The sequence below is a fragment of the Carlito syrichta genome, unplaced genomic scaffold (assembly GCF_000164805.1).
Source record: "Carlito syrichta isolate Samal-C Ts95f unplaced genomic scaffold, Tarsius_syrichta-2.0.1 Scaffold303047, whole genome shotgun sequence".
Lineage (NCBI taxonomy): Eukaryota > Metazoa > Chordata > Mammalia > Primates > Tarsiidae > Carlito > Carlito syrichta.
In genome coordinates this window covers 41839-69191 of record NW_007247143.1, presented here as the reverse complement: position 1 = coordinate 69191, position 27353 = coordinate 41839, and the positions used below count along the sequence as shown (strand labels likewise).

General features: G+C 43.1%; 1 protein-coding gene across 1 annotated transcript in view; it reads left to right on the top strand.

The window, feature by feature from the left end:
- COL14A1 (collagen type XIV alpha 1 chain) overlaps positions 1-27353 on the top strand; it is a 197571-nt gene that overhangs the window by 133447 nt on the left and 36771 nt on the right. Inside the window, exons 31-35 of the mRNA XM_021712073.1 lie at positions 2087-2229; positions 4019-4128; positions 7790-7948; positions 16225-16302; positions 19077-19163. Of these exons, the coding sequence (XP_021567748.1) occupies positions 2087-2229; positions 4019-4128; positions 7790-7948; positions 16225-16302; positions 19077-19163 (577 nt within the window). The remainder of the gene's footprint in view (positions 1-2086; positions 2230-4018; positions 4129-7789; positions 7949-16224; positions 16303-19076; positions 19164-27353) is intronic.

Genomic DNA, 27353 nt, shown 5'->3' with positions numbered 1-27353 from the left:
AACATGCCAAGGATGCAAATCAAACCCTCACACACACATTCACACACACACTAAACCAAAACAAAGAAGAACAAAAAAGAAAAAAGATTTTAATCGGGCACTAACCCCCCTCCTGTGGCAGATTCCGTAATTACTCATCTCAGTCGCTCACAGGTAAGCCCATCTGCCATCTCCTGTAGGGTTGTAGGCTCATTCACAGTCTGCTCCACCCCAGCACGTGACCGGGGAAGGAGGGGGCGGTGGGGTGGGTGAGGCATCAGTCCTCCTCTGCTGCTTTCATAAAGTCAGGGGGTCCCCATCCAGCAGGACAGTGCAGGATTGTGTCCTCCTTAGATGCTGGCAGTGGGCGCCCCAGCCAAGCTTATCCCAGAGTAGAGTTCTCCTAGCACAGCTGCCATCCTGGCTTCACCTGGGTTCAACAGGAGAGCCCTCTCAGTCGTGCCCCAACTGTGCGGTTCTGATGTTCGGAGGATTTCTGGGGAGGGGGGGTTGGGTCAGCCCAGGACTCACTGCTGAAGTCTTGGAGGGTCTTCTTTGTCCTTTTCTGGTCACACCCTCTGTCCCACGGCTGGATCAGGGTAGGGGTGGGGGCGTCTCAGACTCCACACTCATCCTGTCCCGCTGAAGATTGTGCTTTTGGGATGTTCCCTCTGGGTCACGATCAACCCCTGAGTAGTTTTTCAAGATGGTGCCGGGATGCGTATTTTGCCCTCTCCAGCTGGACTCTGCCTCTGGCTCCCTTGCTGTGCTCGCTCTGGAACCCTGGTTGCCAGTGTCCAGCTTGCTGCTGTGGCGGCCAGGCAGTCTCGCGACAGCCGTCACTCCTGGCAGCTTCTCCCTGGGTCAAGGTTTGTTGGTTTTAGAAAGTGGTGCACAGCTTCTGCAGCCCAGGAGGCACTAGGGTCCAAGCGGAACAGCTGCCGGCACCGGCCGCCTCGTCAGGAGAGCCCTGGCCACTTGCTCCCGAGTCCCCACTCCAGCAGCCACTCACACACCCGCTTACAGGCAAGTTTGTCCCTCCACTTGCCCACTCACTCACACAGGGACTTGCGTAGTCCGACTGGCTTTGCTGCCATCTTCTTTTCCCCCAAACTTTCATTTTCAAACTTACACTGAATTCATGCATATTCGTACATTTCTTCAATGAATAACTGTTGTGGAGTTCCTACGATATGGAAAAAACTTTTTTATTTTTTTTGCTTGAGGAAAGATTTAAAAAACAAACAAGTGATCTGCCTGGTTGTTAGAAAGGGAGATAAGATGGGGTAGTGCGTGGCACTCGGGTGGAGAACCGTGTGTGGGGAGCGGGTGAGGGCGTGCCATGGTGATCAGGACCCGCAGGAAGCAACCAGGCAAGGCGAGAAGTCCAACAGTGACAAATCTCCATAAAAGCCTCAGCTGACCACCAAAGGTGCTCGGAAGGCGGAATGAACCGCCAGAACGGTTTCCCTGGGGAGCCTGAGGCCTGGTCCTCTACTCCCTCAATGACTAGTCATTGAAAAGAGGCGCCCTGGGAAGGTGACGTACCCTCGGCCACTCCTGCAGCTGCTAGCGTCTGAAAGCCGTCTGCAGACAACACCCCAGGGCCTGGCAGTGTGCTGCACTCCTGAGGGTGGACCTGGACAAGGTGCCCCAGCTCCTGCCACAGACAGAACACGGTTAGCTGCAGCATGTGTAGAAGGTGACGGTGTCAGTCTGGTCTCACCCAAGGATTTAGAGAAACATTATCTCTTGTACGAAAACCTCTGAAACAGCTTAAATGTCCAACGAGAGTTGACCAGTAAGTTATAAAACAGCCAAACAGGAGAAGATTGTGCAGCCACTAAATATTAAGCTGTTTAAAACAGTTAAGGAAATGGAAAGTGATTATTAACTGGTGCTAAGAAAAGGAAGAAATGATATACACTGAACAAACACTTACAGAGATCACGAAACAGGCAAGACCAGAAGGAAACGTACCACTCCAATGTAACCTTGTTGGGATTAACGGTGATCTTTTCTGTTGTTCTAGGTCTTGTGTAATGATGGTAAGCAGAGGCATAACTTTCTGAGAAAAAAAAAAACATTATTTTCTTTCTGCTTCCAGGTACTTGCATCCAGAAGGTTTGCCCTCTGACTACACGATCAGTTTTCTCTTCCGCATTCTTCCTGATACGCCACAGGAGCCGTTTGCTCTTTGGGAAATTTTAAATAAAAATTCTGATCCCTTGGTTGGAGTCATTTTGGACAGTAAGTATATGTGTTTCTATAAGGTGTGCACACACGTGGCATGAGGGAATGTACATGGCGTGCATTTGTGTGCATGCAGAGTAATACGAAACAGTGGATGGTATAGCAGTCAACGCATTCATTTATTCCCTCATTCTTTGAGCAAATATTCCTGAAGTCCCTACTTTGTGCCTGGCACGAGGCTCTGGGATACAGCGGTGAGCGAGGAGAGGAGAGACAAGCAAGTCTAACTGAGACAGGGAAGACCAAAGAAGGAGCAGGGCGGATGGAAGGTTTGGGGCGGAGGACCAAATGTATATTTTCTGGACATGAATATGATCAACGTGAGGTGGCTCTTTAATTCCCCAGAGGAGATGCCAGATTGCAGCAGCATATCCAGCAGGAATTCTGGGCTGGAGATGCTCACTTGGAAGTTGTGGGTGTGGGACGTGTGAGCCATGACACTGGGCAAGATCACTGGAGAGGGAGGCTGGGAAGAGGAGGAGGTTGGGGCTGGGAAGTGCCGGTTTGGAGGCTGAAAGGTTGAGGGGCAACCAGTGAAGGAAGCTTCTTAGCTTCATGCTCTTGGGTGTTGTGTGTGGGGATCACTTAAGAGGTTCATCGGAGCCGGGCTCGGTGGCTCAGCCTGTCATCCCAGCACTTCGGGAGGCTGAGGCGAGTGGATTGCCTGAGCCCGCGGGTTCGAGACCAGCCCGGGCAACTTGGCGAGATCTCGTCTCCACAATCAATGAAAAAATCAGCCAGGCGTGGTAGCGCATGCCTATAGTTCCGGCTACTTGGAAGGCTGAGGCGGGAGGATCGCCGGAGCCCAGCAGGTTGATGGTGGGGTGACGGTGAGCCTGTGTGCCACTGCACTTCAGCCTGGGTGATGGAGTGAGACGCCAACAACAACAACAAAAAGAAGATCATCAAATTTTTGGTTAGCATCACTGAGTTTTCTAAATCTGGTTCTAGTTTAGGATTCCAATGAAGCTAAGTACCAAAATTAGAGGCTATTACAAGCATTTGGAGAAAGAAAGTGTTTTAAATTTGTTTCCAATTAGTGTTTGGGAAAGTATTTTTAGTACGTGGAAATGAATCAACAACTAAGTATGATATTGTGAAATTTTGCACTGGCATTAAAACTAAAGAAAGCTGTAGATTAAAAGGAAATCAGGTTACTAACTCCATATACACCCAGGACTTGAAAAATTTTTCAAAGTGATTAAGACTAGCTTGCGTCTTTTGAATCAGAGTGAAGAACTAAACTGTAATATAGACATAAACTAGTGAAGAAATTCTTTTTAAAAAAAATGATAAAAGATTCATGATGACACGAAGAATATATGACGAGGAAGCCTTTTGTTGGTTTGTTCATAAGAGATGAAGTGTCTCGGGTGGCATAGGTTGCATGTCCCGTGAGAGTTGGCTGCTGCAGCAGGTCAAAAAGACAGAGGACCCGGTTTCCAGCACGTACGGTTTGGTGGGCTCTGTTCTCCCTCTGTTGGCTTGACCCCCAGCTTTGGACAGCCTCCTCAAGAGCCTGGTGGGGATGAGTCTAGGCAGAAAGGTACAGAGGACGGGTGTGTGGGGCCCCTCCCTGGCATCACCATAGACGGGGCAAATCTGCCCGTCCGGCCCCCAAAGGTCTGCAGCCGCTGAGGAACTCAGGTTGCTCCTTCCTCTTCCCTTTGTTCTAACATGGTTTCAAAACAGCGAAGGTATTGCTTTGCCTGGAGCTGGATTTTAAAACAAGCTATTGATCTGTTTTAATTCTTTCTGAAATGCCGTTTATTTTTTCTTTGAATAGATGGCGGGAAAACCCTCACGTACTTCAACTATGACCACAGTGGAGATTTTCAAACAGTTACTTTTGAAGGGCCTGAAATTAAGAAGATTTTCTATGGAAGCTTTCACAAGGTTAGCAATGCCTTGCACACACATATGCTTTTTTCTGTTTGCTGTTGGGCAAAGAAAAAGATATTTTGAAAAACTGCATAGGGCTTTGGGCCCCAAATTTCAGCGGAAGTGAAAATCGTCTTCAGGGCTTGTTGACAAGGTCTAGAGATTTGGGCCTGGCAGTTCTAAGGGGGGACTCTGACATGGGCACGTTCAGCAGGCCCCCCAGGGGATGCTGGTAGAAGTGGTCTAGGCGCCCTCCTTGAGGGGTGACGTCATTAAGCGTACTGGGTGGCTGAACAGACAGTTGTTCATCGGCTGCTTTCTGTGTGATGTGGAAAAGATTGCTGTCTACCTGGCCCAGAGCAGATGAAGGCATTGTCGAATGTGAAGATAAGATAGCGGACTGCTCTGAGATCTTTACATATATACAAGTACAGCCCTTCGCTGCCGTGGTGGAAGTTGCCCTGGGGAAAGTGCTGTGAACCCCATCTTTACATGTCCTTGTGGTACTGACTTAGCCCTTGGGAGAGCACCATGCTGTCACATGTACTGCCCAGATGCTCTTGCCCGTGGCGGTCACTGGGATGGACGTGATTTCCTCCATTGTCTGCTGTTTCCTTTGCATGTGGTGGAGAATCTCGCTGATCTCTGGGCTGTGAGGCGATGTAGCACCTAGACGGCAGGACCGGCAGAACGTTTATGAGATGATGTAGAAAAGTCTCGCCTCCTAGCAGGGCCCTTCCCACTCTGCTTGAGAGAGAAGGAATGCCCCATAAAATTCCTCCTGGCTTCTGTCTTGTGACCTAGAGTGTGGTCACGTCAATCTGATTTCCACAACTTTGCTACTTTCTGTGGTTTTGAATGTCATAATTGCATACCACATAATTTCATGAGGACAAATGCTTAATAAAATAGCTAATTTTTTTCTCATTTGGTAGGACTGTACTGCCAGAAGTAAAAGTATCTGAAAGCATGTGAGATACAGGTGCCTTATTATTTAATGGTTCAAAATGGCCCTGCGAGTGGCTTTTCGGACGTCACACCAGTTACACACCAAGTTCCTTGACATGGTATCTTCTTCGTTATGTAGAATCCATTGCAAAGTCATCAAGAAAAACTGTAGAGGAGATGAAAGTATTTGAGAGCCCATGAGTGTTAAGACAAACGCTGTCATCTTAGTCTATGGCTTAGGTGTAAACTTGCAATTCTCATTCCAGAGAATCCTGTATGAGTCTTGGGTGAATATCAAGCTTTCCTTATCCTTGCAGAACTCAAAGACCCAGAAATAAACTTCATTAAAAGTTGATTTTTAAGGCCAGGTGCAGTGGCTCACACCTATAATCCTAGCACTTTGGGATACCAAGGTGAGAGGATTGCCTGAGCCTGTGGGTTCGAGATCAGCCTGGGCAACTTGGTGAGACCTCATCTCTACAATAAATTTAAAAAAATTAGCCAGCATGTGGCATGTGCCTGTAGTTCCAGCTACTTGGAAGGCTGAGGTGGAAGGATCACCTGAACCCAGCAGGTCGAGCCTGTGGTGGCCATGAGCATGCCACTGCACTCCAGCCTGGACGACAGAGTGAGACTCCAACTCAAAAAATAAATAAATAAATAAAATAAAAATTGGTTTTAAAGGCATAAACCTTCAAGTTTTTAAAGTTACATGAAGAAGAACTTTCCTCCGTGTTGAGTGCTAGCAAAGACAGTCAAGCAAACAAACAAAAGGAGAGAAAGGGCTTATCATGTAACGAAATACTTTATAATGGACAATCTCAATATAAATTCAAATTGTAGAAATAGGATTTGATTTGTCGTAGACTTATAAATGAATAAATTCTTTACCTTAATTTCTCATTTAGCTTCACTTTTTACACTTTGGATGTGAAGCATGGCCCCAAAGTCTCTTTTACAGAGTTAATTATTACATGAATGGACACCTGAGTTCAACCAAAGAAACCAAATATTTCTGGAAACTTTTTAATGTTTTCTTTTGTAAAGCAATTTTTTAAACCACATGAATAATCTCCCCACAAATTAATAGTCTTTAAAACATGGGTATTATATGCTAGGTTTTGTAGCAACCAGCAGGAACATTTCTGCAATATCTATAATAATATCTATAAAAATGGAAAGTGCTCCAAGACTCACAAACACACGAGTCAAGTTACTCTCTTCTAAATGATCATAACAGAGATACTATTAAGAAGCAAAGAATGTGGTGGGTTATTCCAGAGTATTTCTTCCATGGGCAATGATTCTTTGTGAAGGAAAGAGATTCTCAAGAGTCCCACTGTTGACTTAAATTATTTTTTTATGACATAAGTTAAATAAAACACAGAGCAAAAATTGGTATAAATTCATATGTTTTCAGCTCTTACAACAATGAAACAAAAATAAGGTTGACAAGACCAGTAAAACAAAAAGTAACACTATTTTAATATGAAAGATGACTTATTTCACTGAGTTCACCTCTGCTCACCATGTGAATACTGTCCGGGCTATAACTCCATAACCTTGATCCGTATCACCCAATACTCTTTCTCTTTGAACTGCCCTGATACCTTCCTTTAGATAGCTGTTTGTAACTTCTATTGGCATTCACTTAAGGTGGCATTATTATCTGCCTATGGATTTCACTCTTAGTTGACTAGTCTGCCACAAACAAGCACTGTAGCACTCATGAGGCCAACACCATCATAATTTGAAGCACATATACGAGTACTGAAATTTTATGGCAGAGCTTGGGAACAGCATGGTTATCTATTCATTTAGCACATGCTTACCTCTGACTACCACCTAAATAATAAGCAAACGCATACCAGTCCTCGCAAAGAATATGCAGACTCCTAAAAATACGACCTTGGACCTCCAGATTCCTGAGAGTCTAGCTTGAGAAAATCGCACCATATACCAAGCCAGAGCCTGGAGTTCACTCCTCTCCTCATTCTAGATTAAATAAGTTTTACCAAAGTGTGTAGCACTCTAGATGATTTTTGGTGATAAATCAACAAGAATTTTTAATTTTAATATATTTTGTGTTTTTTAAATGTGTATTCAAAAAAGGAAATCCAGCCGGCCTCTGTGGCTCAGCCTATAATCCCGCGCCTTTGGGAGGCTGAGGTGAGTGGATTGCCTGAGCCCGCGGGTTTGAGACCCCCCTGGGCAGCAAGACCTCATCTCTACAATAAATCAAAAAATTAGCCAGGTGTGGTAGTGCACGCCTGTAATTCCGGCTACTTGGAAGGCTGAGGCAGAAGGATCGCCGGAGCCCAGCAGGTCGAGGCTGAGGTGGCCGGGAGCAGCCATTGCACTCCAGTCTGGGTGACAGAGTGAGACTCCAACTCAAAAACAAATAAACAAACAAAAAAACCAAAAAAGGAAATCCTATGATTTTTAAAGATGATATTACTTTAGAATAAAACCAGACTTTAAAAAGTGAGTTCACTCAAAGTCATTTTAAAGAGAAGTGTTAACTAGATAAAAATAAGATGTTACTTGAACGTTGTACTTGAATGTTGGTAAATCACGGAAATGGTAGAAGTAGAAATATTCTCCTCTAAAACACGTGCTGACAGAATGCCTTCCTTCTCTTTGCAAACAGTGAGACATGCAATTGTACAGGTGTAGCTGGTATCTCCTCCTGCTCCTTGCCTCCTAAAACATCTTTACTTTTACCTAGCTACACATTGTAGTCAGCAAGACCTTGGCCAAAGTGGTCATTGACTGCAAGCAAGTGGGAGAGAAGGCAATCAACGCATCCGCTAACATCACGTCGGACGGTGTGGAGGTCCTAGGGAGAATGGTGAGATCCAGAGGCCCTGATGGAAATTCCGCACCGGTACGTGGATGCAAGTGAAGCTGTGTTATTGTTACAGGAAAAACCCTTTTAAAACACAGTAATTTTCCAGGGGAAAATTTGGTAAAAAGATGATGGATGGATGGATAAATGCATGGATAATGGCTTTTTAAAGTGAACTAAAACATGTACATTCAAAGCTCTTGGCTAGATGCTTGTGCCCTGTTATAAGAAGAATATTCCAGGATTTAGGCTGGCTTATTTTCTAAATGCATTTTAAACTTTAAATAATGAAAAATTCATTATGCAGTTTGTGGCATAATGTTTTTTAAAAAGATAATTAAAACTGTAGATGAACTTCATTTATATAAACAAATACAAATCCATATAAAATTTGTGAAAATTATATGCAGGAAATTAACACAGCCTCTAATATGGGTTAGATTTGGGCATTTTTAAACCAAGTTTTTGCCACCGCTATTGTGGTTTACCCTTTAATTATTCATAGTTATTTAATAAATCATTCTAAGATGATTTTTTTTAATCATACAACATGGAATTTAAATCTGAGAGACTTCCAGTTGGCAAAGAAATCACATTCCCTTCAGTCATTACCCACAGAACAGAAGAGTATACACAGGTTTGGTTTTGGTATCAGGCATCCACAGCTAATTAGCAGCATTCTCTAATTTGAGTCATTTTACAATTTGTGAGCCAGCTTCTTGTAAATAGTTCCAACTATTCTGATCTACATTTTGCCTCTGTGTAACAGAATGATCAGTTCCTCTTGTACAGATCTGTAGAATTAGCTAGCTGTGTGAAGCTTTAGAAAGAGCTGGTAGTCCTCATAGCCTTTTTAAACTAAAGATCACCTTGTACAAATGAAATATTGTACTATGCCAAATAAAAAATAAGGTTAAACAGACTCATGCAGATTGAATGAGAGAGGGGACATAGGGTGGCTGGTGTCTCCCCGTCCAATGATCCCTCCGATGGAACCAATGAGTGGGGTTCTGAGTCCTCAGCCATTCTCTTTACAAACCAGGAAACAGGCCTAGGGTGGTCTAGTGACTTATGTGGAGACTCTGCTGTTTTGTGGCATTTCTCGTTGTGGTAACAAGAGAAGTGAAACTCTTATATAGAGAGCGGGATATTGATGCTTTGGGGCCTGGATAGGTAGCTGTGTATGTGTGCTAATTAGTTTAATGCTTAGCTTTGAAGTATCTTTAGAAGTTCTTTTTGTTTTTGCTTTGCTTTGGAGAACTATGGGTGAGATGTTTGGAAAGAGAATACAAAAGCTATGGAAGGCTGTCGTTTTCAGTTATGGTAAGGAACTTTTATGAGTGTTTACATGACATTGAGGAACTGTCTCTTCTTAATGTATGGTATTACACGATGATTAAGATACACAGTTTTCTGCTTAATAGAAGATGCTTCTATGATAGCACATGAAGGAATTATAAGTATACAGAATTTGCAAACTAAGGATATCTTGTATGGGTAACTGGGTGTATAGATGGACGCTCGGATGGATGTGTGAGTGGAAGAAAGAGAAGCCATTCTATGTATGTAAGATTATGGGCCCAAATAACTTAGTTTTATTGTTATTATTTTCTCTTTTTTTAAGAAAAGTTTTTGCGCAGTTTATTTAGAAAGTAAATTGGAGACAAAGAGAGAGGGGAAATTCACCTCCCCAAAGTAGGGGAGGTGGGCCAAAGCTAAGAAAACATGGCTCAAAGAACACATGGCCTGGCCAGTGCTCAATGAAACAGTGGCCATTATTTTCTTAGTTTTAGAAATAAAGCATACAGAATTCCTGACACATAGTAGGCAATCAATGAAGGGCAATGTAATAATTGAAGGAATCCATAACACCCTCTCCATCTGTCTCCACCTTTTCTAGACCTCTAGCACTTGCCTAGTCCTTGATTACCCGCAGCATGGGTTATTTTCTTGCTCTTTCATACATCTACTTTCCACCTTTCTAGCTGGAGCATAAATTCCCCAAACTAGAAACCGTGTCATGGTCTTCATTTGAAACCATTGCCTTCTACCCTAATTAATATCTATGAACAGAGTAAGTTCCCAAGAAACACAAGAGAAATTAAATAGCATGTTGTCTATTTGAATTGTATCATGTCTTTTCTTAAAGTTTTGTCTTGCATGTATTCTCTGTGTGACATTGACAACAGTCCAGTAATGTATATCATACCCTTTCCTAATTAAATTTGTATTTTACAATTACAATTTTATAATAACAATGATAACAATTGTATTTCAAATTACACTGTGTGTAATAATTGTACTCCAAGCATACGGCCAATTAAATGTCAAAGAACTTATTTCTTAAAGCAAAAGTGCCTGCAGGTTTCAGGCCTACTGATGACAAATCTTTACTTTTGTTCATGAAAGAAATGTAATTAAACAGAGCCTTCTCTGTGGTAACTTCCAACTAGTAGCAGACAAAAGGGAATTATAGAAGTCAATAATTAAAGAGCTCTTTGTAAGACTAGCAGGAAAAAAGTCATGGCTTTTGTTAGAATATAGAAGTCTACAAAGGATTACTAAATAGATTTTCAGTCTGCCCACTTATTGAATAATTTGATTACGTTGAAATGGCTCATATTAGGTTAGAGCTCAAGAATGTGATTAGAAACTCAGACTTGTTTTTTTGAGGTATTATTTCATCATTTCAGTACAAGGTAAGAAAAGTCTCAGTCTTCAGTTTTCAATTTAGAAATCATCATAGGCTGCCCCATAATCTTGACGGGCATTTTTACTCCAATACCCAGAAAAGGGGAATGCATCTTGTGCAAATTCTAGATTATTCTGGGAGGAGTAATTAATATATGAGTGAGATTAGTAACTAATAGGTTCCCATCCCTTGGCAAATGCAGCAATGAGTCAAATGCCAGATGGTGGAGACTCTGAAGATTCTGTGGAAAGTTGAGTAGAAGCTAGATTAATGGATTTAGGGAAGCAGTTAAGTACTGTGGAGAAATTACTCACATTCTGAGTAAAATCAACTGGTGTTCAGCAATGCAAGATTTGATGGGCAGTGACAGTCCCGAGTGGGACTGGACTCAAAAGCAGGCTTACCTCAGCCATCAAAACACATGTGCAAAGAAACTTCACAACTACTTCTCCTTCCAACCTTTTTTCTCCTAAGAAGTTTCTTCTACCTTTTCTGATACCTCATGAGATGATTCTGGAAAAGTTTTGAACTCCTGGTAGGATCACGTTACCTACTGTCTTTCTTTTACTTTTCCAAATCTAGCACTTGGGTCATTATCCACTCTACCTCTCTGCTGTTCAAATAAAAGAGAACTCTATGCCAGAGTTACCTGTCATTTTATTCACTGAGTTATAGCTGTTATGTAGAAATCAATGGTAGACTAGTTGATGCCCCACAAAAATAAGTGTTGTTAAGTCACTTTTAAAAAGGATCGTATTTTCACATGAATTATCTCTTTTAATCCTTAAAATTATAATGGTAGCCAATATTTATTATATGCCTCCTATGGATTAGGCATTGTGTACTTTTCAGAGATTATGCCATTTAATCCTCCAATAACCCTAGAAAGAGAGACTTACACTGTCTCTACTCTAAAGCTGGAGAAACGAGACTTGAAGAAGTTAGGGACAGGTTCCCTTTCACATCGGGAAGACCATGAGGTAAGAGACCGTGTCTGACTCCTGTGAGACCACCTGCCTTCCAGTCCAGTGCTCTCTTCCATTAGGTCAGACCCTGATCATTCCAGACCTACAGGCAGAAAAGGGAGTCTGGTCTGTACCAGTAGTCATATGCCCAGTCTGTTCATTGAAAGGTTCAAAGACTCACTGTTATTTGAATTACAACCTTGAGAGCAAATATGAACTGGGCGTGGTGGCTCACGTCTGTAATCCCAGCACTTTGGGAGGCTGAGGCGAGAGGATTGCCCGAGCCCAGGGGTTCAAGACCATCCTGGACAACATGGTAAGACCTTGTCTGTACATTACATCAAAAAATTAGAGGGGCATGGTAGTGTGCACCTGTAGTTCCAGCTACTTGGAAGGCTGAAGTGGAAGGATCGCCTGAGCCCAGCAGATCATACCCCCCAAAGTGTGTCTATACCAATTGCTATTAATATGTACGACAGCTGTTAATTTTCATTACCTGATTATTGCCTTCATAGTTTCCCTTAAATTCAATAAATTGAGAACAAGTAAACACATGCAGTTCGATAGCTGACAAATGGTAAGTGATCAATAAATCTTAGTTCTGTAGTGGAGTCAATAAAATTTGGATGGCAAATTAAAAACAGAAAATGGCTCAGATTCTTTCTAAAGCATTCCTGTACAGTGTAAACCTCTCTAAATGTTTGCATAAATTCAGGTACAGCTTGACTTTGAATTATAAGCCTAGTTATAGCATGCTGGAGAAAAAGTCAGAGAAGGGACTGAGGGGAAAATGGAGCTGGGGCACTCTTTAGTTCCATTGACAGATCAAATGACTCAACTGCCGAGGAAAGTTTTAATCTTATTTTCATGCAACATTTGACCCCAAATGACTTGCCTTTTGTGCTACACCCAGGCAAAAATGTCCAGTAATGAAAAATGAGTATTTGTAACTGGCTAAGTATTCCCTTGAAAGAGATGAGGAAAAGTGAAAACAGGAGGTTATATGTCCCTCCTTCGCTCTTTTTTTTTTTTTCCTGGCAAAGATAAATCTTTTATAATGTTCAGTTCATTATCAAAAAAAGTTACAAAACTGGAAAGGGCTGCTTCTTGCATTAGTTGCCTAAAATGTGATTAACTGGAGCCACCATGTCTTGCATTTTACGACACTCAACTATGAGCTCTTTTGATATATAGTCACTACATTGTCTCCTGCGTAATTTGTACAAATATGTATGTCAATGCTTTTGGAGTAATAGCCAAAGTTTTTTTCTTCTCTTTTAATCAATCCCCAGAAACATGCCTTGGAAAAGAAGTCCCTAAATAAAGGCTGAGGGCTCAACTATTACAAATGTGAAACAGTTATGAATACATTTGTTGTGCTCAAAGAGCAAGCTGCTGACATCATGTAACTTGCAAAAGAAAGGACAGCCCACATGACATTCCTGAAATTGTAGTACTGGCTTCATTCAGCACTCAGTAGGCAACTCCTGAATATATAAGTTGAGCTCATAGGAACCCCAATATCCATTAGGCAGAAGTTATAGTAGACTTTGTATGAAGACTGTCTGCTGTTATAGGTGACTAGGTGGTGAATGTTTATTTGAAAAGCTTCAAGAAACCTTGGTGCATACTGGGGTTAGTGAAAGGCCTTTACTTTAAGTAAATCTTTCCATTCACGAAAACGCTTTTGCACTGAGCGCTCTATTCAGAAATGGAAAATTTCTTAATGGATAAATGATTTGCAGACTTAGCTGAATCTATCCAATGCAGTCATAATGGGACCCATTTAATAAATCTCCCCAGACAAAATGGCATTGTAAGGCTAGGTTGGGCATTCTGCACTTTAAACATTAGATCAAAGAACGGTTTGTTAGGAAATAAGCCCCCAGAAAATGGGGTATGCTGTTCGAGTCTCAACCAGAACTGCGTCTTCAATGTGCAGTTAAATTACTTAAACTTCATCATCTCAGGTTCTACTCCTGTACATTATGGCGGTGACCAGAAGACTCAGTGATGCATGTGAAGTGCTCAGAATGATGGAACACCGCAGCTTCCAGAAAGTGTTGGCTGCTGTTGTGACTTGCTTTTTTGTGACGGCCCGAGTAAATGTTCATTTGCTACTCTCGATGCCAATACATGGAGAGGTGGGGGACTAGCGGAAAGAAGCTTATTTCTGAATTCAGAACTCGGGGAGATAGAACCTGGCTCCTGGCATTTTGGGAACTGGTTCGCTCACCCCTTAGATTTCACAGCTGGTGTTTATAATAAGTTCAGTGTTGCTGGCGCCTGTACATTAACTTTGTGACTGACAGATCATTGTGTACAACTTAAGTTATAGCCGCGTTTTGTCAGTAGTGACGTTTATGGTGCACATTTCCCAGCTCAGTTACCCGGGGTATCTCACAGTTTCTCTTACCAGTAACACCAAACAGAGGAATTGATTAAGCTTGCCATAGAGTAAGGCAGTTAACAGAACTTATTACAAAGAAAACATTATTCACTCCAACATATTGTTAGTTAGTAGTTATAGCATGCAAAAAGTTATACAAATTTCAAGGGTTACGGCTCCATGGGCATATATTTTTCAAACCTGTGACTACTGATAAAAGGGAGTGAATTGGGATTCATTTCTCTCAGTTAAACGTGAGTGTGGTCTGTGGGAATTAAGGGTTCTTTGAAGTGACTTACAGGGAGGGCAGGTATGTGCAGGCCCTCTTGAAACCTCGTGATGCCTTTCTTTAATGGTGGCGACAGTATGGGAAGACAAGAGTGGGCTTCTGTATCATTTTTGCATCAAAGCATTAAGCAGATATTATTGCTGTGGAAACAGACTTCTATCTCTGCCTGCAGTGCTGTCATTTTCATTTGGACTCTACTGTTTTGGCCTCTGTCTTATATTCACACCTGCACCTTTAAAAATTTGACTATAGTAGGACTGTACACAGAATGCTAACGTAATATTATCATTTATAGCAACTATATTCCAGGCACAACATTTCCTCTAAATTAACTCCTGGAATCCTCCCAGCCACAAAGATAGCTACTGTTGCTATGCTAATTTTAGAGATGAGAAAACTGAGCTGCCAAGAGTAATTTGTTCAAAATCACTCAGTCTGTCCGGGGCGGCAGGGTGGAGACAAACACCTGGGCAGCCTTGTCCCACGGTCTTGAATCCCTGGGTTCCTTGAAGTCTCTGTTGCTGTTGCCGTTTATAAAATCAGCCTTGGTGTGTTTTTCCAATGTTTTAATTTTAAATGCTTAATTTTCACTGGTCATGATTTTTTTTCTCTTGGTTTGCCCTGCACAGGCTGAGGTATGATACCCTTGGATGGAAGGGAGGGGGCTTTAAACCATCTAGAAAAAGAGCCATGAGCCATGCACTGTTTCTGCCAGCAGCCCTGTAGATTAGGTTCAACAGGGAGGTGCTTTGACTCGTGGATTTGCTTTGCAAACTCAAGGGTCCTCTTATTGATCAGCTGGAAGGAATGTTTGCAACCAGACACAGTCATTCCCAAGTGTAATGACAGAAAGTCTGGTTTCCTTCAGTTTAGTGTCAGACAGGCTCTTTTGTGAACCATGTGTATTTTCAGTAGCCTGTCTCATTATTACTCTCTGCTTGGCATTCTTGTTTTCATCTAGAGGGCTCTTGGCAGGGACAAGTGGTGCTGGGGTGAGGGGAGCAGAGAATAAGACTCTAAGAGTTTCAACCCTTGCTGACGACATCACATGCTGAAGGAAGGATGCAGGCTTAAAAAGGAAAGAATGTCACCCTTTTCCCGGTTCTGTTATGAATGACATGCTTAACATTTGAAAAGAATACAGGAAGAAATAGACTAGAAATGACTGAATCATCAAGCTAGGGGTGCCCTCCATGAAGTTCTAGCAAAAGTTTCTGTGTCTTTCAACACACACATTGAGTCATCACCAGCATACACGGGTAAACGAGACTGTGAATGTTTATGACGTGATCAGTGGCTTAAATAAAAACACAATCTGCTCACATGCTCACAATACCGAATGTGAATCTGTCGTGATGCTTACCCCGTTGTACACAGCATCCATGTGCCTGACTCTCACTCTCTGTGGGTCTTCTGGGCAGGACTCTGACTTTTTTCCATTTTTGTGTCCTAAAAGTCTGCATAGTATATGGCTTTCATTATGCATGGAAGAAAAATCTGCTGCCTGTGTGCATGAAAGAGTGGAGTAAGAATTAATTCAGTAAACCTTCCCGAATGCTCATCATGTCCTCTTGTTATGGTGGGTGACACAAGATGCATGTTTCTCTTGAAGATCTAAGGCGGAGAGAATGTAAACAATCATGTCACGCAGGGAGGCATGCTGCAAGGACCCGTGGTGTGCACGATTATCAACGCATGTAGGGCCGCCATGACTGGCCCTGCAAGAAAGTCTCAGCAGATAAGCCTGCTCCGCCCTGGGTGGAGATAGAAGGGGCGATGCATAATGGCAGACAGAAACTGAGGGCACAGCATGTTTGAGGAACACATTGGCTTAATGTTGTAGGCGTCACTTTGTATTTCTTTATTGTGTGACACATGTACCGATGTTTGTTGTGTGATGTGGAACGTGAGAGTTTTATGATTATGCAGACAACGTGACGACGGTCTTTATTGAATGACTGCCTTCTTTTCACATTGTAGTTCCAGCTGCAGGTGTTTGACATTGTCTGCTCCACTTCGTGGGCCAACCAAGACAGATGCTGTGAACTTCCAGGCCTGGTAAGGACTTTTCCTCCGTCTCTGCACACACTTTAAAAAGTGTATCTAGTTTTCTCTGAGAATGAGATGCTGTGTCTCAACACTCACACAAGCTGTCGTGGTGATAGGTAAAATTAGGAAGAGGCTAAGAAGTGGGCGCATCTGAAATCAGCAAGAGTCCCTGTGTGACATGATCACATGTGGTGTGAATTGCATAGCGCAGGGGTGCCATTTACACATACATGACCCAGAGCAGGCCATTGACACAGCCACTTACACATACATGACCTAGATGTTCCCGAATTCCATGGTTCACAAAGCCCTTGGGTGTCTCATTTTTTTTCACTCACCCCTAGGCCAAGAGAAAATAACTTACAGTTCTATTTATGAAATAACTAGGACCAAATGTCTCATTAACTATTTACATCCTAACAACCAATAGCATTAAAAAAAAGACATAACTTGAAAAAAAAGCGATGCTTTATGTGGATTCCCAAGTACCGATGACTTCAGCAGGAAGTGGGTGCCTGACCCTGCAGCCCTTCTCAGATCTGGTGAGGAGGTTGGGCGTAGCATCCTGTCTTCTGTCCTCACTGCTTCTCCCATGCACCTGCCTTCGTCGTGGCAACTATGCCTGCAGATACAGGACATCATCAAAAAAAGTGTTTCAGAACCCTATGTTCATTGCGCGAGGTCCAGTGGTTGCCAATTGTTGCTGTGTTTCTTTTCAACTTCTAAAACATTCAGTGTCCCGTGAGTCCAATATGGTGCCCTAGGGCATTCTGGGACACCGTTTTGGAACCGTGGTCATGGTCTATATAACCTGTGCATGCCGTTACGAGAAAACTTAACATTTTGGAATTACGTAGACAAGCGTGATTTGTGGGATATGCCTGTATTTAGGAAAACAGACTCATAGCTTAGGACTCTTGGGACAGGTAAGCAGGCGCAGACAAGTCTGTCATGGCTGGCCAGTGGTTGTGCTTTAATATTCAAACTTGGAGAGTGAGCATGGAGAAGCCTTCAGGAAGGATTTACACTGGATCACAGTATCTACCGCAGGCAGTCAATTCATGGCAGCCTGTGTTGAAGAAGGAAGTCACCTTCTCATTAAAATAAGTTTCTAGTGAACTCTGTTGAGAAATTAAATCAGGCACCCCATGATGTTATGCATAAGCGCAGGCAGATTGGAAACGGGAAGGGGAAATGCTCAGAACTCCATGCTGTATCGAGCACAAGTGTGTCCACCCCTTCCTAGGAAGGACGTGGTTAGTAAAGCACAACCACTCGCCAGCCATGATAGGGTTGTCTGTGCCTGCTTACCTGTCCCAAGAGTCCTAAGCTATGAGTCTGGTTTCCTATATATAGGCAGGCCTCACGAATCACGCTTGTCTACGTCATTCCAAAATGTTAAGTTTTCTTGTGACGGCATGCACAGGTTCCCACTGCTTCCCCTCCCCCTTTTCTTGCTGAAGGTGCACACTCCACAGCGGGAAAACACTGGTGGAAACACCGTCGACCACTGTGGCAGGACCATCACGGGGTCTCGGGTCACGGGTGGCCTGGGGTCAGCCTGATTTGGGGCTCTTTTGGAATACCTGAGTTTGCAGTTCATGCCAGCGGCCAGATGCCAGGCCATATGCACTAGCAGGGGTTGTGCTGAAGTCTCTGACTGTTGTCCAGCATTTAGAAAAGAGCATATATAGTAAGTGCGTCACAGACCATTTGCACAACTGTCTTTGGGTTTCTTTTGTGACTGTTTCGGAGACTCGATTATTTTCACCTTGGAAGCTTATTATCTGTGTTCTGTTCTGTCTAACTTGCTTTCTCCCAATATCTTAAGTAACGAAGCTTATTTTCACTCTATTCAGAGGATAGTTGCTGTTAGCAGGGGCTCTGTCTTCCTTCTGGATCTAGTTTGGATCTAGTCAGCCTTCCATGTGTACTCTATCTTGTAATATCACATGACAACGAAGTCCCCTTCAAAAGGGAAGAAGAATGTTCCCCTGCTCCGGAGCCTTGGATCAATGCCATGGTGTTTTTCTCATTTTCATCCCCAGAACATGAGCGGTTGTTGAAATCGTCACAGAGAATTGAGAATGTGTTTAAACACTGTTTTATTTTGTTTGGTATCTTTGTTTTGGTATAGATGAAGTTGTTTTGATTTGGGCATGCCAGTAAGTTTTCTTTTATCCTTTGAGACAGAAAACATATTGAAGCGCAGCAAGAGTTTTGGGGACTTTTGTTCAGGGCACTGTCACTGCAGTGGAATTAAATGGCAAGCAAGATATTTTGCAGCCGGGCTCAGTGGCTCAGTCTGTAATCCCGCGCCTTTGGGAGGCTGAGGTGAGTGGATTGCCTGAGCCCGCGGGTTCGAGACCCACCTGGGTAACTTGGCGAGACCTCATCTCTACAATAAATCAAAAAATCAGCCGGGCGTGGTAGCGCATGCCTGTAATTCCGGCTACTTGGAAGGCTGAGGCGGGAGGATCGCTGGAGCCTAGCAGGTCGAGGCTGCGGTGGCCGGGAGCAGCCACTGCACTCCAGTCTGGGCGACAGAGTGAGACTCCAACTCAAAAAAAAAAAAGATGTTTTGCACCTACTTCTGACCTTCCTTCCTCCCCTGTATTTCGATAGTCGAGATCATGGGTGACACCAGAGGTTCATGTCCACCCATCTTTACGGAAAAGGTTTTGTAGTCAGGAGCGAATGTGCACTTCAAGTCTTTTCTCCGGGTCAATACAGCCGCGTGTATAGATTATCTAGTCAACGGTCATGCGTTTTTTTCTTTTCAGAGGGATGATGAGACCTGCCCAGACCTTCCACGGTCGTGCTCCTGTTCTGAAGCCAATGAAGTGGCTCTGGGACCAGCAGGCCCACCAGTAAGTGGTTCTTTGATAAGATTAGTAGCTCTGGCTGGTGTTGCTGGACACAGAGCTTTTCTTTTCTGATTTGCCATTACTGTTTTAAGATGACTTTCTCTCACTGCTAGTGAAATTGAATATTCTTTCATTTGTCTATGAGCCACTTAAGTTTCTACCTTCTTGTAACTTTTCTTGTTTCCTGTTGTGTTTTGTTACTGTTTCTCATTGATTGGCAGGTGTTTTTAAGTATTCTGGATGCTCCTCCTCTATGAGTGAAATGGTTTGCAAATATCTTTTCTAGGTCTGTGGTTTGCTTGTTGTGGATTATGAGAACTTGCACTGCCTAGAACGTTTAATTCTAAAGTAGTCAAGTTTAATATTTCTGTGAGCTATTATGTTTATATTTTTTCTTTATTCTTTAATTTATAATTTACTTTAAAACCTCTTTTCTAAATGTATATGGGATTTTTGTAATCCTTTTATTATGACATTAATTTTTTGCACTCAATCGGGGAAGAGAGTCTGTACAATACTAATTCTTTGACATTTGTTGATACTGTGTGGTTTCTTGCCAGGTCTTCCTCATGTTCTATGTATGCTTTGGAAGAAGATGTGTTTAGAATAAAATATATACAAATTGTTAATGGCCTTGTTCAAATCTTTTTCTGTCCTAGCTCTTTATCTTTAGATTACTGAGAGAGATGTTTTAAAATCTTCCAGTCCATTTGTCACTTTGTCAAACTGTCTTTGCTAATTCTGCATTGTATATCATGAAAGTATGTTAAAACATCCAAAAATTTAGAACAGTTTTCTTACTGACTTGCTGTATGAATCACTGTGGACCGAACCACTTAACTTCAGTAATGCTTTTGCCTCAAGTCCAATTGTTTAATATTAATATAGTTTCAGTATTTGTATTTTGGATTCGTTTTGTAGTATTTTTTTTCATTTTTTTATTTGCAGCATTTTTATACCTTTGTATTTTAGCTGTTTCTCTTTAAATAGCATATGCCTGGATTTTGCTTTTAGTCTGGTTTTACAGTTTTTCTCTTTCTAGTTTAGTTTATTCTGATGCCAGGTGGGGTTTGGAGCAAACCTGTGGGTTCTTTGACTCAACCCTGAAATAATTTTCAGAGTGGCCAACATGGTTTTAAAACAGAGTTTATTAGTGAGGTGAAGAGAAGGAAAAGAAGATTGAAGGCAGAAAGACCTGTCATAGGAAAGTTTCTCAAAAAGAAAAACCCGAGCCTCTGCTCTTAACTAAAAGCTAGATGTAGCTACCTGGTTATCGATATGCTAATAAGAGTGGTGCAGTCGGGCTCGGTGGCTCAGCCTGTAATCCCGCGCCTTTGGGAGGCCGAGGTGAGTGGATTGCCTGAGCCCGTGGGTTCGAGACCCGCCTGGGCAGCGAGACCTCATCTCTACAATAAATAAAAAAATCAGCCGGGCGTGGTAGCACACGCCTGTAATTCCGGCTACTCGGAAGGCTGAGACAGAAGGATCGCTGGAGCCCAGCAGGTCGAGGCTGCGGTGGCCGGCAGCGGCCACTGCACTCCAGTCTGGGTGATTGAGTGAGACTCCAACTCAAAAAAAAAAAAAAAAAATAAGAGTGGTGCACGGGTAACTGCTACCTTCTCTGAAGGGGGGGGGATTGGTCTATGATCATTGCCATGCTTTTGATCAGTTAAGGGGTGGGGCTGAGCCTTTTACCTTCAACAGGGAGCCTGGATCTTTTTGATCATGAGCGGAAAGGTTGGGCTGTCCTATCCTTCCGTCTGATGGGATTTTCTTTTGATGAACTGAGGGGATGAGATAGGCGGGCAGCTTGGCCTGCAGTAAAATGTAATTTTTAAAACGTCTGGGCTGGGCTTGGTGGCTCAGGCTTGTAATCCCAGCACTTTGGGAGGCCGAGGTGAGAGGATTGCCAGAGCCCACGGGTTCAAGACCAGCCTGGGCAATTTGATGAGACCTCATTTCTACAATAAGTCAAAAAATTAGCCGGGTGTTGTGGCGCATGCCTGTGGTTCCAGCTACCTGAAGGACTGATGCGGGAGATCGCCGGAGCCCAGCAGGTCAAGGCTGCGGTGGCCATGAGCGTGCCAGCCTGGGCGATGGAGTGAGACTCCAACTAAAAAAAAAAAGAAATCTGAATGCTTCCTAAAACCTACCTACAGGAAATGTATCTATCTATGTCTAACCTGTGCTAGCTACCCTGACTCACATTCTATTGTTTGTGACAATTGATCCCTTTGGATTTACAGTCTTAGTTTTTGCTTTCTTATTTTTTCTTAATTTCTTTATTCTATTTTGGCTTTTTTATTTGTCCCCTCTTTCTTGCTTGAGATATTATTTCTTGCTTTTGTTTCCACTTTTGCTTTTATTCTCATTCTTTTTTCTTCTCCACTGGTTTGGAATTTGTACTTCATAGCTGTTCTATTACTAGTTAACCTAGAAAATTTAGCAGACGGACCGGGTATGGTGGTTCATGCCCTTAGTCCTAGCGCTTTGGGAGGCCAAGGCAAGAGGATCGCTTGAGCCCAGTAGTTCCACATCAGCCTTGGCCTGGCCCCTATTAAAAAAAGAAAAAAACTGGCCAAGTGGTGTGCGCCTGTAGTCCCAGCTACTCAGGAGGCGGAGGCAGAAGGATTGCCTGAGCCCAGGAGGCTAAATAAGGCTGTGGTGAGTGAGCCGTGGTTGTGCCACTGTACTCCAGCCTGGGCGACAGACTGTGAGGCTTTAACTTGAAAAGGAACAAAAAAGGAAAGAAAGAAAAGAAAAGAAATTTCAGTGGATCTACTTAGCTTAACAAAGTTTTAAAAAAATTCGTATTCCTGGCCAGGCTTGGTGGCTCAGCCTGTAATCCCGCGCGTTGGGAGGCCGAGGTGAATGGATTGCCTAAGCCCGCGGGTTCAAGACCCGCCTGGGCAACTTGGCGAGACCTCATCTCTACAATAAATCAAAAAATTAGCCAGGTATGGCAGCGCGCACCTGTAGTTCCAGCTACTTGGAAGGCCGAGGCGGAAGGATCGCCAGAGCCCAGCTGGTCGAGGCTGCGGTGACCGGAAGTGTGCCACGGCACTCCAGTCTGGGCGATGGAGTGAGACTCCAACTCAAAAAAAAAAATCCGTATTCCTACCCTTCTTTCACCAATATGATGCCAATGGAATCCTTTTATCTTAGAGATCATCCTTTTTATAATTTATGTGCTGCTAGACCAGTACATTTGTACTGTTCTTAACATCACAAAGAAGACATCTTTGTCATTACTATTGCTTGTTTCAAATGAATAGTTCTTAAGACTTGCCTACATATTCGCTATGTGTTGGCTCATGATTTCTGCTGGTATCATTCTTCTTTATCCTAAATTATATCCTCTAGATATTTCTTTAATGAGAGACTTTTGATAGTAAGTTCTTAGTTTTTGTTCATCCTGAATGTTTTTTATTTCTGACATCTGAAACGTTGTCGAACGATAGTTTTGACAGTTATTACAGAGATTGCTAATTATCCTCACATTTTTTTCCACAGCTCTTTATAATAATATAGTCTCCTGAGGTTTTTTTTTTTTTTTTTTTTTTTTTGAATTGGAGTCTCACTCTGTCACCCAGACTGGAGTGAGCAGTGGCTGCTCCCGGCCACCACAGCCTCGACCTGCTGGGCTCCGGCGATCCTTCCGCCTCAGCCTTCCGAGTAGCCGGAATTACAGGCACGCACTACCACACACGGCTGATTTTTTGATCTATTGTAGAGATGAGGTCTCGCCAAGTTGCCCAGGCAGGTCTTGAACCCGCGGGCGCAGGCAATCCACTCACCTCAGCCTCCCAAGGCGTGGGATTACAGGCTGAGCCATCGAGCCCGGCTTCTCCTGAGTTTTAACAAGCAAACAAACATCCATCTAAGAACTAGATTTCTTAGAATTCCATGCCAGTAGTTATGAATTTAGGACTAAGTGCTGGCTAATGCATGTGAGAGAAAGGGTGTTTGCATACACCTTAGGTGGTGTTCTCTTTTTTTTGGAGTCAGAGTCGCACTCCATCGCCCAGGTTGGAGGGCAGGGACACGCTCACGGCCACCCCAGCGTTGAGCTGCTGGGCTCCAGTGATCCTTCCACCTCAGCCTTCCAAGTAGCTGAAACTACAGGCCCCGCTAATTTTTGATTTATTGTAGAGACGAGGTCTTACCAAGTTGCCGGGGCTGGTCTCAAAACCACGGACTCAGGCAGTCTTCTTGCCTCGGCCTCCCACAGTGCTGGAATTATAGGCTGAGCCATTGAACCCAGCCAGGTGTTGTTCTTAAATGAAAACATAATTTCCCTTTCCAACTGACTGGGATGAGAACATGATGGTAGTAAGTTAACTTTGGTAAGCAATGTCCTAGGACATTAGTGGAGCAGTAAGAAGGAAACACTACAGGTTTTTATACAGGTAAAGATGCTCTATTACCTTGGGCCATTATCAGCTCATATTTTAATGTCTTGCTTAAAACTCTAATATCAAACTAAGTTAAAGCAACCAAATGACTTTTCAAATTAACACACTGGGGTACAAGTCTAGGTCCGTTTCCCTCAGCACTGTGTAAGGGCTGTTGCAAGGTTTTATGACTTTTAGTGTTGCCGTTGAAAGTCAGCCATCAGTCTAATTAATGGTCATTCTTCTGTGAAAGTGTGTCTATTTTTCCTGGTTGCTTTCATGATCTTTTTGTCTTTGGTGTTCTGAATTTTCACTATAATTTGTCTTGATCTAGATTGTCATTGTTGTGGTTCTGCCTTTTTGAAAATTTTTGGCCTTTGTGAATTTGAATACCAATGTTTCTCAATAAATCTGACGTTTTCTCAGTCATTATCTCTTTGAATATTGTTCTCTTCTTAATCATCTCTATTATGTTTTTATGAAATTCCAACCAAATGTTCATTATGACTTCCAATTTTCTCTCCATATCTGGGAATCTCTCTTATTTATTTTCCACTTATCTCTCTGGGCTTCATTTTGTGCAGTTCTTTCAAACTTATTTTCCATTGCACTCTGTGTTCAGCTATGTTTAAAATGCCATTTAATTCATCCATTGTGTCTGATTTCAATGATTATATATTTTGTATATTTAGAAGTTCCTTTTGGTTCCTTCTGAAATCTTCCTAGTCATTTGTCATTTGTAATATCTTTAGAACAATCTTTCTCTAAATATATTAAATATTAAATACAGCTTATATTTTTTTGTGTTGTAAAATTGATTTTGTTTATTTAGATTTTTATAGGCATCGTTATGTATATGATATTAAAAGAAAGTTTTCACCATCTGCATTTTTCCGTCCATTTAATAATTTTATCTATGGCTATTACTAAGTAATTGTGTTGACGAGAGAGGGGGCATTAAACAAGTCCCCTCCGAATATCCTACACACTAGGTGCACTACTGCGCCCCAGGTTCTCTCAGACTCAGGGTTTCAGCCTGGATGGATCTTTGCCTGTTTCTGGCCAAGGGACTTCCACTCATCCTCAGACCTGAGCCAAAATGATGCTTTTTCTGGGAAAACCTTTCAAGCCTTTCCCAGTCAGGGTCCTGTTCTATTTTCCTTTAGACCCATCCTCTTCTTCCCTCCACAAGTAGGATGCCGAGTGGGGTGTGGCACAAAACTCACGGATTCTTTGGCCCATTTCTAAAACGAATTTTAGGGTGGCCAGAAAAGTTTCCAAGCAAAGTACCTGAGCGAAAGAAGGGAGAAAAGAGAGGGAGCCATGCCAGCGTTGGCAGGACAAAAGAAGCTGTGCCTTTTGCTCTTCACGATAGATCCGATGCTTCTCAGCCACGACTGTTGTGCTAAAGAGGGTGGAGCCCAGGTGATCGCCACTCTGGAGCTTGATGTCCCTGGGCTCCAGATGGGGGAAGAGAAGGAGAGGGTGGGGCCACCTTGTCCTGTGCGGGAGCCCTGCCGGACGTTTCCCATCCTCAAGTTCCTGAGCTAAAAAGGTGGTCTTGCTCTCACTTCTGTAGTTTGGGCAGTTAAGGGGTGATATTCTGCCTTCGACAAGGAACCTGAACGTTTCTTGGTGATTATGACGCTAAATTGTGAATGAAAGGCTGGCTCCTATTCTTGCATCTGATAGAGGTTTCTTTTGGTTTGCCAAGGGGGTAGGATAGGCAGCCAGTTTGGCCTGCAGTGGAATGTAATTTAAAAAATGTCTGAACACTTCCTAAAACCTGCCTACCGGAAATTTATCTATCTATGTCTAACCTGTGCTAGCTGCCCTGCCCCAAATACAGCTTATATATATATTTTTTTTGAGTTGGACTCTCACTCTGTCGCCCAGACTGGAGTGTAGTGGCTGCTCCCGGCCACCGCAGCCTGGACCTGCTGGGCTCCGGCAATCCTCTTGCCTCAGCCTTCCAAGTAGCTGGAACTACAGGCGTGCGCTACCACGCCCTGGCTAAATTTTTTGATTTGTTGTAGAGATGAGGTCACACCAAGTTGCCCAGGCGGGTCTGGAACCCGCGGGCTCAGGCAATCCACTCACCTCAGCCTCCCAAAGGCACGGGATTACAGGCTGAGCCACTGAGCCCGACCAGCTTATATTCTTTATCGGATGTTTTCAAAATTTTGCAGTGTATGTGGCTCTGATTCTGTCATTTGGTTTTCTACTAATTTTACTTGTTTCCATGTGTATTTTGTGATTTTCAGGTGTGTGTTTATGTGTGTGTATACATATATATGTATGGATATACACACATATCTGAGTTCATATTACTTGAAATGTCTTCTCTGGGAATATTTTGAGCACGTACTTGAACCGCATTCCTCCAGCGAATGACCTCCAGCTCTTCTAAGCTCTTGTGTGTATAAACAATTGAAATCCACCATAAAGATTTGACTTTGGAGTTTTGTTTTGATCCTCATAGGCAGTGTAAATTCTGGTTCCCAGATTATCTTGTAGCAAGAAGACAGAGGGATCGTGACACCGAGACTATTATAGGAAGTGGCATTTTATGACGCCGGCCAGCTCGGCGGGCTTGACGGGGCTAACGTTTCCAGGTTGAGCCCTGCAGAACAGAAGAGGGGTCTTCTACCCTTGTTTAGGTAAGGGAGGGGGTTATGATGAGCGATTACACCTTCTCATTGGAATTGGCACCGTGGTGTTCAGAAAAATCTGATCTTTTCAAGAACAAGTGGTCTCCAGGAACTGCGGGGCAGCAGGGTCGGCAAGCAAGGTTGTAAACCATCAACTTCAGAAGAGGGGTTTTGGATAAGTCTGTGAATTCGTTACTCCTTTGCATTTCCATGAGAGCTATCAGTCTCTGGCCATTTGGCCTTTTCAAACAAAACTGGCCTGGTGGGTCTTTAGAGTTTGCCGCTTGACTTTCAAAAGGAAATACCTTTAACTGCTACCAACCCCCTTCCTGCCACATCAATCTAAGAATCAACTTCTGGGTAGCATTCTTAGGGGAGCAATTTTCTAATGCACCCACAGCAAAAGTGGAAAAACCATCTTGGTCATCGGGCTGATAGTGGACCATTATTTCTTCCAGCTCATCCAGAAGATAGCCTTTCCACTTCCTCAGTTTCGAAGAATGCCTTGTATTCAGCCCTTCCCCCACCTTCCGTAGGCCGAGTTCACGCTTCCGTGCCTTGTGTGGGCTCTAAAGCCCAAGATCTGCAGCTCAAGTCTGCGGTCTCTCCTGTCCCCCCGAGGGCAGTCTCCGTGCTCTCGGGTCGGCAGCAGGTTCTTATTGCTTCTTTTTTCCTGGTGCTTAAGGACTTCATTCTCAATTGCAATAATGTTTGTTCTAGTTTAGCCAGCATTAGGAAGCTTTTGTAGCTGGAGGGTTTTCCCTTTTTTTCACGCGTGATGCTGCTGGAGCAAGTCGTAGAATGTGTGTTTATGACCGAGGACCCAAGTTTGTCATGAGAAAACAGCAGAGCTGTGAAAGACAAGGGCTAAGCTCTGAGTGGGAGGAAGGAAAGATCTAACATGGGAGAAAACAACTAAAGCGCTCATCTGTTTCAAAAATTTCAAATGTTGAGATTTTATATTCTAAATAAAGCACAATGAGCAAATTAAGAAATAGTGTCCCAGACAATGTTTAATAAATTCTGTGTGATGACTGAGCGTAGTTTTGATTATTTTCTTATTCAGTAATTCCTGCAATAGAATGATGTTTTTTTTTGTTTTTGTTTTTTTGAGTTGGGGTCTCACTCTGTCACCCAGACTGGAGTGC